The sequence below is a fragment of the Olea europaea genome, unplaced genomic scaffold (genome assembly GCF_002742605.1).
Source record: "Olea europaea var. sylvestris unplaced genomic scaffold, O_europaea_v1 scaffold2183, whole genome shotgun sequence".
Classification (NCBI taxonomy): Eukaryota; Viridiplantae; Streptophyta; class Magnoliopsida; order Lamiales; family Oleaceae; genus Olea; species Olea europaea.
Genome location: NW_019239836.1, coordinates 103,152 through 117,236, shown reverse-complemented (window position 1 = coordinate 117,236; position 14,085 = coordinate 103,152). Strand labels below are relative to the sequence as shown.

At 31.9% G+C, this 14,085-nt stretch overlaps 1 protein-coding gene across 1 annotated transcript; it reads left to right on the top strand.

Moving 5' to 3' along the window:
- Nucleotides 1-3,546: 3,546 nt before the first annotated feature.
- LOC111380697 lies at nucleotides 3,547-6,857 on the top strand. Its single transcript, XM_023004331.1, has 3 exons — nucleotides 3,547-3,841; nucleotides 4,671-5,805; nucleotides 6,507-6,857. The coding sequence occupies exons 2-3, from the start codon at nucleotides 4,733-4,735 to the stop codon at nucleotides 6,649-6,651; spliced, it is 1,218 nt and encodes a 405-aa protein (XP_022860099.1). The 5' UTR covers nucleotides 3,547-3,841; nucleotides 4,671-4,732; the 3' UTR covers nucleotides 6,652-6,857.
- Nucleotides 6,858-14,085: the final 7,228 nt, after the last annotated feature.

Below are 14,085 nucleotides of genomic sequence, written 5' to 3'. Positions count from 1 at the left end.
TAGGAAATTGGCCCAATTGAGCTGAATTTTGCTTTAGATGGACGCCTACGCCATCTACATTTGGGGGATTTAGGGGAAAGGAGTTGGTCAAGATGAGCATTTTTTCTTGCAATCTTGCTCCCTATCCCGACTTAACAAGCACCCCTCCAATAGGGGGCGCCCTGTAGCGCCCCTATTTTCATCCCCGTCCCCAAGCCAGGACAAGGGGTTTTATCATTTTTCTTGTAGTATGTATTTTATATTTAGTCCATGTGTTGGTCATGGTACTAATCAGATAAAAATATGAAACTTTAAAATGAAGAAATTTGAAATTAAAAATTATATGCCACAATTCATATCGTTTAAATAATGTGACAAATCATTATTCATGTGCTCCATCAAATATCATTTGTATTCTTGTCTTTGGCTCACATCATAGTTATGCATTATCAATGTTTGAATGTAGATTTTTGCCTCCTTGGATCATAATTGAGGATCAAAACAATCTTTTGATCAAGTTATGGGTAATGAAATTGGTTTGTTGATGTTTGAAAGTCATTATTATTTTGCCAACCAAGTTTAGTTTATTCATTTAGGATCCACTTTTGCTTGCCGATAACAGTTTTTCTACAAATAATTGAGACAAACACACGTTTAATTATTGCCCATTTAAATAAATATCGTATAACTGAAACAATCTTGCTACAATGACAAATTCAATGACAGAAGAAAAACGTGTCAATACATAATTGAACAATTTGACCCAAAAAAAAATCCAATCAAAGTTTGCCACACCACCCTGTCATTGTCCCTCTCCAAGGAACATTATTCTAACTAAAAACAATTATAAATATTGCTTTGATCTAATCATATATGTATGTGAACGAAAGTATTTTGGACAACATCTTATGATCTTTGACTACATTTTGGTTTGCACTTTTTTTTCTTTAAGTCAAATTTTATACATTAATTTCACTTGAAAGTACGCAGCCTTATACTTTATAGTTTTTGCTTTCTGAATTAAATCGAGACCCTATTTCTCTTTTGACTTTTGTCTTTTGACACCCAAATAATCGGCCGTTGGAATCCTCAACCGGTCACCTTTGGCAGCTCTCTCTCTACCCACCCCAACACCCACCTCAAAATCTATAAAGATTAAAGTGTCACTTGAATTCTTACCATTCATTAATTTCTTCGGATATTTGTATTGTAAAATCATCCACAACCTCAATGGAGAAAATACACGAAACTCATTCTAACACAATTCAAACACCGGACCGACTTAAGGTCCCCAGGGCATTCAAATACTCGGAAAAGTACTCGAATTTATCTTTCCTTTTTCACATTTTCACACAATTTTTACGCGTGTTAATTGCGTCGTGTTGACAAGTACACTAGTTCAACTTAGGGCTGTAAGTAAAAATCGAAAAATCGAACTGAAACCTTATTTTAGAAATCGTCGGTTTGGTATCACGTGGACCTGGTCAACGAAATGGTTTTGACCCAAACCAAACCGGTCAAAATGGTTTGGTTTAGGTTTGAAAATTTTAATTGCTGTTTAAAATCAAATCGGACCGGCGAAAAAATATATAAAAATGAAAAAATGAAATTTTTTGAAAATTCATCCAAATATGTAAAATTCAATAGTTTTGTCATTTGTGGATATTTTTGTCAATTTCTAATTTTCTAATACAGATATATTATTATTATTATTATTATTATCCAATAATCCTAATATATATCTAATAATTTCAAGACTAACATAATCTATCAAAAATCTTTTTCCTCTTCAGAATTTAGATTAACTCCAGTCGACTCTCAACACAGTTTTGAGTCATCGGCACCACACACTTCTTTTTCAGATTTTTTACGCCTTTTCAAAGTTAAATTGAAGTCTATTATACCAAATCGGAGACAAAGAGATTCTAGACCTTCAACGATAATATTTGTTACGAATAAAGTTTCAGGTCAATAATTTTTTTTGAGCAAATTAACGTAAGAATTTGAAATTAAATGCGTTTCGTAACATCATATAAACGTAAACTTATGTAATTGTTATATTTAGATATTATAAACAATTGATTTATTATTATGGTTGGTTATTCTCTTTATTTAATTAGTATCTCTTTTTCAGATATGATGATCACGAGATCTTGTTGGACATAATTATGTTTTTTGGGCCTTATATATAGTTTAGTAGACTTTTATGTAACGTTATTGTATCGTCATTAGCCTAAAAAGGTGAAAAAATGAAAAAAAAAAACTATGTTTTATTTTATTGTGATTTCACTTTGATTTAGTTGGTATTTAAATTTATAGTAGATAGATTTAACTCATGTTTGAGCCATATTTTTCATATCATCATAATAAGAAAATTGACTGTTGGAGAGGAGGTTGGGTCCCACACATGAAACACGAGGTCAACAAAGGCGGCTGGACTTATGGGATAACGGTTCAAATTTTCATTTTTTTATCCCAAAAATTTGGTTCAAACAGGGGTTTAGTTTGTTTTAGATTTATTACTAGTAAGATATAAATATATTTATATATTGAATTCAATGAATTAATGACATAAAAGTAGACGGACAAAAAAATATATGACGAAACCGACGGTTTAAAATCGAACCAAACCGTTAGGTTTAGGTTTGAGTTTTTTTCAAACCATTCAAAATGGTTTGATTTAGGTTTGAGTTTTTCTCAAACCATTTTAAATGGTTTGGTTTGAAAATCTATCAAAAACCGATAAAATTGGACCGCTTACACCCGTAGTTCAACTCATAGATTGATGTCCCCTGTTACAAGAGTACTTCTTGCTAGGAGGAGGAAGGGTAGCAAGATTTTACCGCCCTCCACAAATCAACCTAGGGTATAATATCGAGATTGTTATTGAAAATTGAATTTGATTTTTTTTCCCTCTTATAATGTTTGGATGACAATATTTTTGTTTTGGGTTCCTACAGATTCAAGCTCTAAAGCTTCGGAAGTTGGGTTCAATTTAAAGTTGAATTGTTGAGCCAATGATTCTTTTTGTTAGTTTGTTGTTGTTCCGCTTGTATGGTCAACAAGAAACGTCCAATTTCAATTCCTCTAGTGCATATTTGATACGAGCAACATAGTACAATGAACAATAATTTAACTTATTTTCACGTATCCTTACATTGAATGCGTAGATTTGTTTATTCCTAATGGATTTGGTGCCATTGAAATGAACTGTCATCCTCCTCAATTTAATATTTGTAGACATGGCTAGATATTTTTCAGTATCATCAATGCTCTCATATCTTGCAGGATAAGGCGATCGGGAATTTTTGAAATGTTTTCGCCTTTAAAATAAAATATGTAATAAAAATTAACTGACTTAAATTTTAATTAACCCTTTTTTTTTATGGGGGTGAAATCAAAGAAGGGCTAAATTTCACAACATGGGGAGTATTTTTCATGTTAGAATGTTTTTGGCAATATCTAGTCCCTCTATTTCATTAGATATTCAATTTGCCCCACAAAAACTAAATTAAAAACTTTTGCATTTTGGTACAAAGAACAAAGAGAAAATACAATCTAGTTCCTTTTCCATAACAACTAACCTTCCCGCGTATCTGCATAAAAATGGTACAGATGAATGTAAAATCAAAGCCAATCTGAATGACAGAAAAGGGCCGATTGTGCCTCCATTTTAGTCGTAAACATTCTCCCAGAATAAACCCTATTTCGATCTCTCGGTGCCCTGAATTAGTGAAGAATTACAAACAATTTATTCATTTGTATTCCGTGGTTTCTAATCTCGGTGTTGTTTGATAGTCCTCCATTTTTGGTTTGTAGGCAGAGGCGAACAACAGATAATCGTTAAATTTTCAGAATTTAGGTATGTCAAATTATTTTTTCACTCAAATGCAATGATCTTTTTTAAGTTATCATCCATTTTAGATAGACAAATTAAATCCCAGTTTTTGGATATTAAAATTGACCAAACGATCTCCAATGCAAAAATTTTAGGGCAAATAGCCTACTGATAAATCAAGATTATAGGTGAAAATGGTTTAAATTGCACGCATTTCGTTATTTCCCATTAAGCATTATTCAGCTTTTAATCCAAATATATTTGAGCCCTAATACTTGAGACAGAACCATTCAACTGTATTTTTGTTTCATTGTTCCCATTTCTTATCATATATACTCAACAAGTCTTAGAAAAGGTATGATGTCAATTGTCTATTGCCTGAACTCATGACGATGTTTTAATTGCAAGAGGTAATAATAGGCCGGTTAATATTCCCTTCAATTTTGGGAACGGTCACTTTTATTCTCTGGTTAATAGTTAAGATGGATTGCATATGTAAATTAGTTGCATTTCTTCCTCCTTTCACTATATTTTAAATTTCTCTCCTGTTTCGTCCTGAGCCTTTTAGTGATCGTTAGAGGACAATATAACCAATAAATAGATGTACATAGGTTTAGTAGGTGTACAACTAATTAATGCAAGCATCTTTCAGCAATTTACAAATTAGAGTTTCTTTCCTTTCATGTACTGAATATGAAATTACATGGGATGGGAAATTGGCAGTTTTAAATGAGTATTAGAATCCTGACGCCATCTTTTATGTCCTATGCAAGCTTTCAACTGGTATATGTTCAAATAACTGATGACGTCGTATTCAACTTGTTAATTTTGTACTTTTTGCTTCATTTTGAAGTATTAACTATCCATCACGTGCGATGTCATAAATCTCCAGGGGCCTGACTAGTCCCATGAACTATGGAATCTGAATATGTGAGTGGAAGCAATGAGCTTGTTAAGAAAAACTCTGAGGTTAAGCATGAAGATGGAATACAACTTTTGGAAGCAAAGACTTCAGGCTTTTCTTCTGTATCTTCTTCTTCTTCTTTAAGCAATGAGCATTTGAAGAAAAACTCTGAGGTCAAGCATGAAGATGGAAAACAACTTTTGGAAGCAAAGGCTTCAGGCTTTTCTTCTGTATCTTCTTCTTCTTCTGTTTCTTCACTGGAATTAAATACTGGTGAAAGAGTTCATTTTGACGATCCCTCTCTCAAATCAGGACAAGATGGACCTCTGTCATTCGAATCAGAATTCTTGTCGTCACTGGATGTTACAGATCAGATACCTAACTGGAGCATGATAAGTGCCTCTCCACATGCCGAAGCTGGGTTTCTATCATCACCAGGAACATCATATCAGTCTCCAGAATGGAACACTGATAATAAATTCCAAATGCAATCTCCTCCAGTCCAAACAATGGGGCAGCCTGCAGGTTATGACCCAAATCGTATTCCTTCATCTATTTTTTCTCCTAAACCTACATCAGCTATGGAATGGAGTGTTACTTCAAATGAATCATTGTTTAGTATTGGGAGTAACAGCTACTCTAGAGATCAAGCAAATCTTCTGGGCAAATCTGGAGAACTCCCCAGGAGAGAAGAGTCAAACAATTCACCATTGAATCTTCAATATGTTCCCGATGCCAAATCTGATGACTTCAACAGCTTCCCTTCTGTCCTTCCCCCAGTTCTTGGAGTACCACAACATGAAGAAAATAGTGTAAAATTGGGGAAGAGTTCTAGTGTCATAGAAGAAGATTGCAGTAATAGCCTGGAGATGGCCCCAGTTACAACTGTAGAGAATCATGCAAAGGAAAATATAGCTCCTGTTAAGGAAATTCCTCCTCCTGATATTTCCTCTAATGCAGTAGACGGTAAAGGTATTGCTGCTGAGGCTACTCGTACCTCATCAGGTGCCCCTCTCACTTCACCAAGTCTCCCTCGCCTTTCTGATGAGAGTGGAAACAGCTGCCATTCTTTTGCATTCCCAGTGTAAGATCATTTTCTAGAGTTTCAAATCTTAGAAACATGTCTATACGTATATCTAGTAAATTGATTGGAAAAATGTAGTGCAGATTGCCTTGCCCGTGCTCTCATTTACGAACTTCATTACATATCTGCCTTAGAAACATACAAAACACAATTCGTGCAGAAATGAGGCACTTCACATCTAAATTCATTGAATGAAATTGGCCAAATTCCAAGCGGAAAGGAATTTTGTGGTATCCCTAGTGAATTAGCTTTAGGATCTAATATGGTTTTTAACTGTAGTCTCTAAAGGGAAATTGACCTGCTGCCCTTGTTTTAGATTCTATTGGGTTAAACCCAATCTTTACTCTTATGATGAGAGCTGTAAGTTCGAGCTGTTATACACACACACATATACAATGCTTCGTCTGTCTTGGAACTCTTAAATGAGTGTATGTGGCTCATAATTTACGAAGGAAGCATGTAAATGAAAAAATTTCTCTCTAGTCTTATCTGTTTGTGATACCCACAACATCTCTTTTCATCGTGTTTTTCTTATGCCTATACGGGTGAACTTGATAATACTTTATTTGTTTTTGTCTTCTGACCTTTTTACCTCCTTCAAGTATGTTATTTCTTCTGAATATCAAAATGAGATCTCTTTCTGTATTAAGCTTGCAAAATTACTGTTGAATCAATTTATAACTCCATATATTTTGGCTCAGATTGGTAAACATTGGTGAAAAAACTGACTCATGTAAGGTGATTAATGAGAAACCGCAGTTGGAGTCGCAACTTCCTGAGGCAAATCCTAAAGCTTCTGAGACAAGATGGTTTTCGTCCTCCTCCTGTTGGCCATGCTGTTGTTAAACGATATTACTTACCGATCAAAAATCTTTGGTTGCTTGTATCCTTGCTTATTTGTTTGTTGACCTAATAGCTCACCAGACGGGATTTTTGCTTGGAAGGATCAGTTCATTGTTCATATATCTCGGTTCTTGTACAAAAAGAGATTGAATGCTGAAGTGTACAGTTCTGTCTATTTGTTTCTTATCCCTAAAGAATTTTTCCTTTCGCGTGAATGCTTCACGAGGAGCAGTCAATCTCAGATGTTCTAACAATGCGGCAAAATTTTTATCACATTCCCGGAATAGAAACTTCCGCACGCAATATTCTATCTTGTAGGAGGAAGACATGACGTATTCGAATTTCTCGTTAGTTATGTGAATATAAGATTACTTAATTGTTATTTGTGTCCATTTTTGCGTATGGGATAATGATTCATTGACCACTTGTGTTGCTTGAAACTGATCCATAAACTTTTGTTTGATCTACACTTGAATTGACACGTCCCGTCCCGAATCATCATAGTGGACCCGAAACGTGACGTGCGTCGATAATAAATACTAACTAGATGTCAAATCTATCACCAATGCTGACTATGAGTTACTTCAAAAAATGCATCAAAATCAAATGCTTATGTAAAACATAATGCAATGGGCCCAAATTATTTATTTCGTACTTTATCAATATGAGTTATAACACTCAATATGTAGTGTAGCTCTCATTCCGAAATCATTAGACTCTCCAGCTAAAAGGAATCAATTGCTATCTGTAGAAAAAATCGTGGAAAAATATATGAGTCAACAACTTAGTGAATGGAGAAGTTCGAAATAAATTATACTTTTTCAATTTTACATTTTTATCGAAAATTGAGTTCATATCATTGAATAATTCGCAAGATACCAATATATAATTATACTCAAAACGTGAGACATTCACATAACATCACAAAATATCGTCTCAAAGTCAAACTATAAACATCAGCTGATAACCATACTATAAGCTCATCATATCAAATATACTGAAAAATCCACCAAAAATGTACCCTCTAACTGAAATCTGTAATTTGCCCTACGGGTTAAGAACTTTCGCCACGGGCCTTTGGCCCCCTTCGTGAACGAAAGTCGGTCTCAAGACCTCTGATAATTAATTCTAGAATATGGCCAAAGCTTTTCTGTGAACTATATGTACACGCTTAAGACTAATGTCCGGTCAAGACACCTCCGTGTAAGATAGAACACAACCAAAACCCCTCTATGAACTAAAATAAATATATAATCACGGGCACTTTTCTGGTTGATCTCAACATCACATGTCTCGCATATCAAGTCATAAATGTACCACAAGAAATCTTTAAAATTCCACATGAATCATAATGAAAGAGATTTCTATAGTAATCATAAAATTGAACACATAATTACACATACTTTAATAATATACTTAATTTATAAATACTTTAAAAATATTTATATTTTTCCACTCACAGAACTATGTACGCCAAAATAACCCGATTGGTAAGCTGTCACGATATCCGCATCGTCGCCTGAAATATGATATAATTTTTAAATCAACAATTAGTTATTTCAAGTAATTTCAATAATTAAATAAGCGATACTCAAACTTAATCATTTCACGTTTAAGTGATTTTTAAAATCTCTTTAATCATTAAAACTAATTTTTCTTTCACTTTACTCAATGTCATAGTTTATTATACTTTACATTTTCAATAAAATTAAATTTGATCTAACAAACTAACAACTATAAAATTAAACATAATTTGACAATAAGTAACTTTTTACTTACCTTTTAAAATTGAGGAATTCAAGCGTAATAATATAGACCACTTATTTTCTAACAACTTGGCAAAAATTTTCTAATTTTTTTTCTTTCTTCCTCTTCTTCTTCATTTTTTCTTTCTTTTCCCTCTCCCTCTTTTTTCTTTCTTTTCTCTCTCTGCTCTCGTTTTCTTGGTGTGTTTTATGTATTTGAATGGATTTGGATTTGCTTGAGTTTGGTATGTATGTTAATTTAACCATCTAACTTTTTGTATTTTTTTTAATATATAATAGTATGACATATTTGACTTTTCATTTTTTTTTTCTTTTTACTAAATTAAGGTATTACAAAACTTACCTCCTTAAAAGAATTTAATCTTCGAAATTCAATTGACTAAGTTCGCACATGTAATGTAAATAGAGAACACATTTAAACCTCACTTGCTATAACGCCTCATCTATTGAATGATTACTCCAACAAACTTTTAGTCCTAAAATTTAATCTTTCCTATCATACATTTAATAACTTCCTAAGAGCCAATATATAATATTCTCGTCTTTTTCTTTTCCAAACCCTTAAGGAAAACTCAATTATTTTCCAATTTAAAGTTCAAAAGACTACTTTTCATGTTCTCCAAATCTTCAACCTATACCATAATTTAAACTATTCTCTAATCAAGTTCCTTTTTTTTTTTTTTTTAAACAATGGTTACATATTAGATCGAATAAGTTTCTTTTGGCAACTTCATCACAATAAATGCCCTTGAAATAATTCCAATATCATAAGTAACATCAATTTTCTGAAATTCTAATTATCCCCAACAAAGCAATTGAGATAGTTCAATATGGTGTTTTTTTTTTTTTTTAATATCACCCAATGATATATACACAACTTCAATTTTCACCATTTCGAATAAAAATATACCTTCAACTCCGATGATAGTAAGTATCGATGTTTCTTGCAATGCGATGACACCACATTTCCTAATTTCAACCTCAATATAAACAATTATAAATCATGTTTTAATCATGCTCTTCAACAATCTACAGTACCATCCATAATTTATAAGTTTACTTCAGAATACTTTCTAAACCTTAACATAAATCATTATCGTGAATCAATCACTTATCATCTTTAGATATAAGAGCAAATATTTCATCAGAGTTTCCTGATAGTAAAACTTTTGACATTTCTATACTTGTATAAATTTTGTTCTTTCTTTCTATGAAGAGAAAATAATAACATTTAATCATGAAAATCTATAATCTTATCCCATAAATGAGTCGTTGATCTATCATCACTGCATAATCCTTCTTGTATATCGCATAAAGACCTTTTAATTAAGATTATAACCCAAAGATATTGTTCCACAATTGAATTAAATTTACATTCAATGATCACCCTAAACTTCAAACTTTTCGACATATCATCCGTATATTTCATAATGAATAGATCTCAATAAAAATGAAATGCTTTATACGTGAAATCCAAAAATACAATTGAAAATTACCCAAAAATTACATAACTAAAAATTTATTAAATTCATCTTAACTTCAAAATTTAACTCAACGATTTCAAATAGTATGGAATATAACACAATAATCCAACGAATGGCCTTACCAGAATTAATTAACTTAATAACCCAGATTTAGCATCACATTATTTTGCTATAGGACAACCATTATATTCATTTACATGCTATTGACCATATCATATTATGATCATGTAACATTGATATTTATCGTCATATCGTATGACCTAAAACATTTAATTATATCAATTTTCTTTAATATCACAAAATAATAACCTTCCACACATCAATGCACCACCAAGATTGCACATGTTAATTTTCCAATCTCAATAAATTCCAACTTTACCATTCTCTACTCCTTTTTATTTTTCGATTCACATAAACATACCTGAATGCACATATCCATTTAATTATATTTCTTGATCAACAAATAACCCCATAATCAATAATCATTATGAAGTTCATCCATATTATTCTCACATTCCTTATAATCAAATAACTCATAAATAATCGAAATAATTGGAATTACCGTTAATTTCCTAGATACATAAAATACACAATAACACATTGTTATCTACCAAGCAACAAATCATCATTTTGTCTTCCACGATTTCTTATCATACAACATAAATATACACCATTATGATTTATATTATCATCCCATATAAGTGGCCATAAAATCACCAAAAAATTTTGATAACACTAATGACCATTTGGCTTAATATATAATTAAAACTCATCACTGATTGTCACTAATCATACATCATATCATTTCCTTGTATTTATCGTGCAAGTTATAACTAAAAATATTCCTATGTACACATAAAAAAAATCATATAGTTCTACATATAAATTGACAATTAAGTGATTGTAACATCTGTAATTTCGAATGGCCCACAAAATAATCACAATCTGTTCAAATCTTAATAGGTTATATACGCACTAGTTCCAAGCCAACAACTAATAACATTTCCAACCATCAGATCATTGCAACTATCATACTTATATATTAGTCGTTTCTAAATCTGTTAAAAAAATATTTTTATATCATTTTTACATTTGAGTTAGAGAGCTTGTGATTTCTATCACCACGACATGTGATCAAACCACTGAATATGTATGATATACTAATGCATGAACCATAAAAAATTTCAAAGCTATGCTCTGATACCATTTTGACACGACTCGTCCCGAATCACCATAGTGGACCCGAAACGTGACGTGTGCCGATGATAGATGCTGACTAAATGTCAAATCTATCACCAAGACTTACTATGAGTTGCTTTAAAAAATGCCTTAAAATCAAATGCTTATGTAAAACATAATGCAATGGGCCCAAATTATTTATTTCGTGCTTCATCAATATGAGTTATAACACTCAACATGTCGTGTGACTCTCATTCCGAAATCATTAGGTTCTATAGCTAAAAGGAATCAATTGTTATCTGTAGAAAAAATCGTGGAAAAATATATGAATCGACAGCTCAGTGAGTGGAGAAGTTTGAAATAAATTATACTTTTTTAATTTTACATTTTTATCGAAAATTGAGTTCATATCATTGAATAATTCGCAAGATACCAATATATAATTATAGCCAAAACGTGTGACATTCACATAACATCACAAAATATCATCTCAAAGTCAAACTATAAACATTAGCTGATAACTATACTATAATCTCATCATATCAAATATACTGAAAAATTCACAAAAAATGTACTCTCTGAGTGAAATTTGTAATCCGCCCTACGGGCTAAGAACTTTCGTTACGGGCCTTTGGCCCCCTCCGTGAATAAAAGTCGGTCACAAGACCTCTGATAATTAATTCTAGAACATGGTCAAAGCCTCTCTGTGACCTATATGTACACGCTTAAGACTAATATTTGGTCAAGACACCTCCGTGTAAGATAGAACACGGCCAAGGCCCCTCTATGAACTAAAATACATATATAATCACGGGCACTTTTCTGGTTGATCTCAACATCACATGTCTCACATATCAAGTCATAAATGTACCACAAGAAATCTTTGAAATTCCACATGAATCATAATGAGAGAGATTTCTATAATAATCATAAAATCGAATACATAATTGCACATACTTTGATAATATACTTAATTTATAAATACTTTAAAAATATTTATATTTTTCCACTCACAGAACTATGTACGCCAAAATAACCCGATTGATAAGCTGTCACGATATCCGTATCGTCGTTTGAAATATGATATAATTTTTAAATCAACAATTAGTTATTTCGAATAATTTCAATAATTAAATAAGCGATACCCAAATTTAATCATTTCACGTTTAAGTGATTTTTAAAGTCTCTTTAATTATTAAAATTAATTTTTCTTTCACTTTCTCAATTTCATAATTTATTATACTTTTAACCCCTTCAATAAAATTAAATTTGATCTAACAAACTAACAACTATAAAATTAAACATAACTTGACAATAAGTAACTTTTTATATACTTTTCAAAATTGAGGAATTCAAGCGTAATAGCGTAGACCACTTATTTTCTAACAACTTGACAAAAAATTTCTAATTTTTTTCTTCCTTCCTCTTTTTCTCTCCCTGCTCTCGTTTTCTTGGTGTGGTGTGTGTTTGAATGGATTTGGATTTGGATTTGCTTGAGTTTGGTATGTATGTGAATTTCACTGCCTAACTTTTTGCTTTTTACTTTTTTTTTTTATTTTTATATAATAATATAACATATTTGACTTTTCATTTTTTTTAACACTAAATTAAGGTATTACATGAATTGGTTGAATGGGGGCTTTGATGAGTTTCAGGATCTTATCTATTTTTTATTTTAATTGGAGAATCGAGAATTTTTTCTTTAAGTGAGGTTTCTTCCTACTTTCAGCATTGGAGCCGCGAATGAGAAACTAAAAGTTGGACAAAGCTATGCAGAAGAGTTTCCACTATTATCTCCTTTAGCCCCTATTTGACCTACCTATTTAGCATACTTTTAGCAAAATAGTATAGATTTGTTTTCGAATTTTTCAAATAATAAAATAGAGGTCTACAAAGGAACCCTTTGTAAAGGCTGACTACGTTATCTATATTATTACTTCAAGTACCACAAATATCCTCAATGAGTGTACCTAAAGTTCGAACATCCATTCCAGTAAATTCACAAGACACATGAAGCGTAAGTGTGACGGAGTCTTTTCCACGATTGAAATTTAGTCAAGGGCAAATTCGACTTAACTACAATAGCTGCACATTGAATTTTCATTCTTTGCTATCATAATGTGCTTGTCACAATATATTATAAAAATCAAAACCGACCCTACATCATTAGTAGAGAAAATCGCTTCTATTTTGGCAATATTTTACTTTTTCACGTTTAAGGCAGACAAATGAGTTTTGTGTTTTCTATGTAATTTAAAACTCTGAACCATATGATTCCTTTAAATTACTTAGGAGCATTTGGAAGGACTCAAACTTAAACAGCTATATTACATTTGAAAGGCAACGGTAAAATCTATCAACCTTCAAGATTGATGTCCACGGCAAACTATTTTCTCATCTTCCCCAAAATCCTCTCATTCTCAAGAGGATTCCTAAGAAGATAAATAGACTTCAATATCATTAATATGGGCAATTTTAATAGCAATTGATTTTACTTTTAGTTTGAATGGAGAGATCTCTCCACATATTTATAAACTCTAACTTATTATATGAGATTTAGAAGTAATCGTTATGCTTGTTCAGAAGGAAAAATGTCGCAATAGTATAACGTCAACTCCATGGGAAATAATTGAGTACCTAGGGATTAAACGCAAACTGGGTTAGGCTAGTGAGTCTACTAAGCTAAGGACGATATTTATTGACCCCACGCTTCATAGACGCCATGACTTAATGGTTCTTCTTACTTTGTACATTCCATTTGTATAAATGTACAAATATTAAAAAAAAAAAAAAAAAAAAAGTTAGTACATGTAAAATTAACTTTTAAAAGATTTATTAGTACATAGAGGGTGTATTTTGAAAATCTCGACTGGTTTGTAAAAGGGAAGAGGCCCCTAGGAGCTTATGCACCAATTCGACCATAAATATTCGTATTCCATCAATTCTCAAAAATCTATTTTGGTTTTAAGTTCACTTTATGCATTTATTGACTGAGCGGTGGTCCAATC

Bases quoted from the DNA above. Each gene is read 5' to 3' on its own strand.
- LOC111380697 (XM_023004331.1), top strand. From the start codon at position 4,733: ATGGAATCTGAATATGTGAGTGGAAGCAATGAGCTTGTTAAGAAAAAC. The intron at 5,806-6,506 runs GTAAGATCATTT...ATTTTGGCTCAG, and splicing joins CATTCTTTTGCATTCCCAGT to ATTGGTAAACATTGGTGAAA.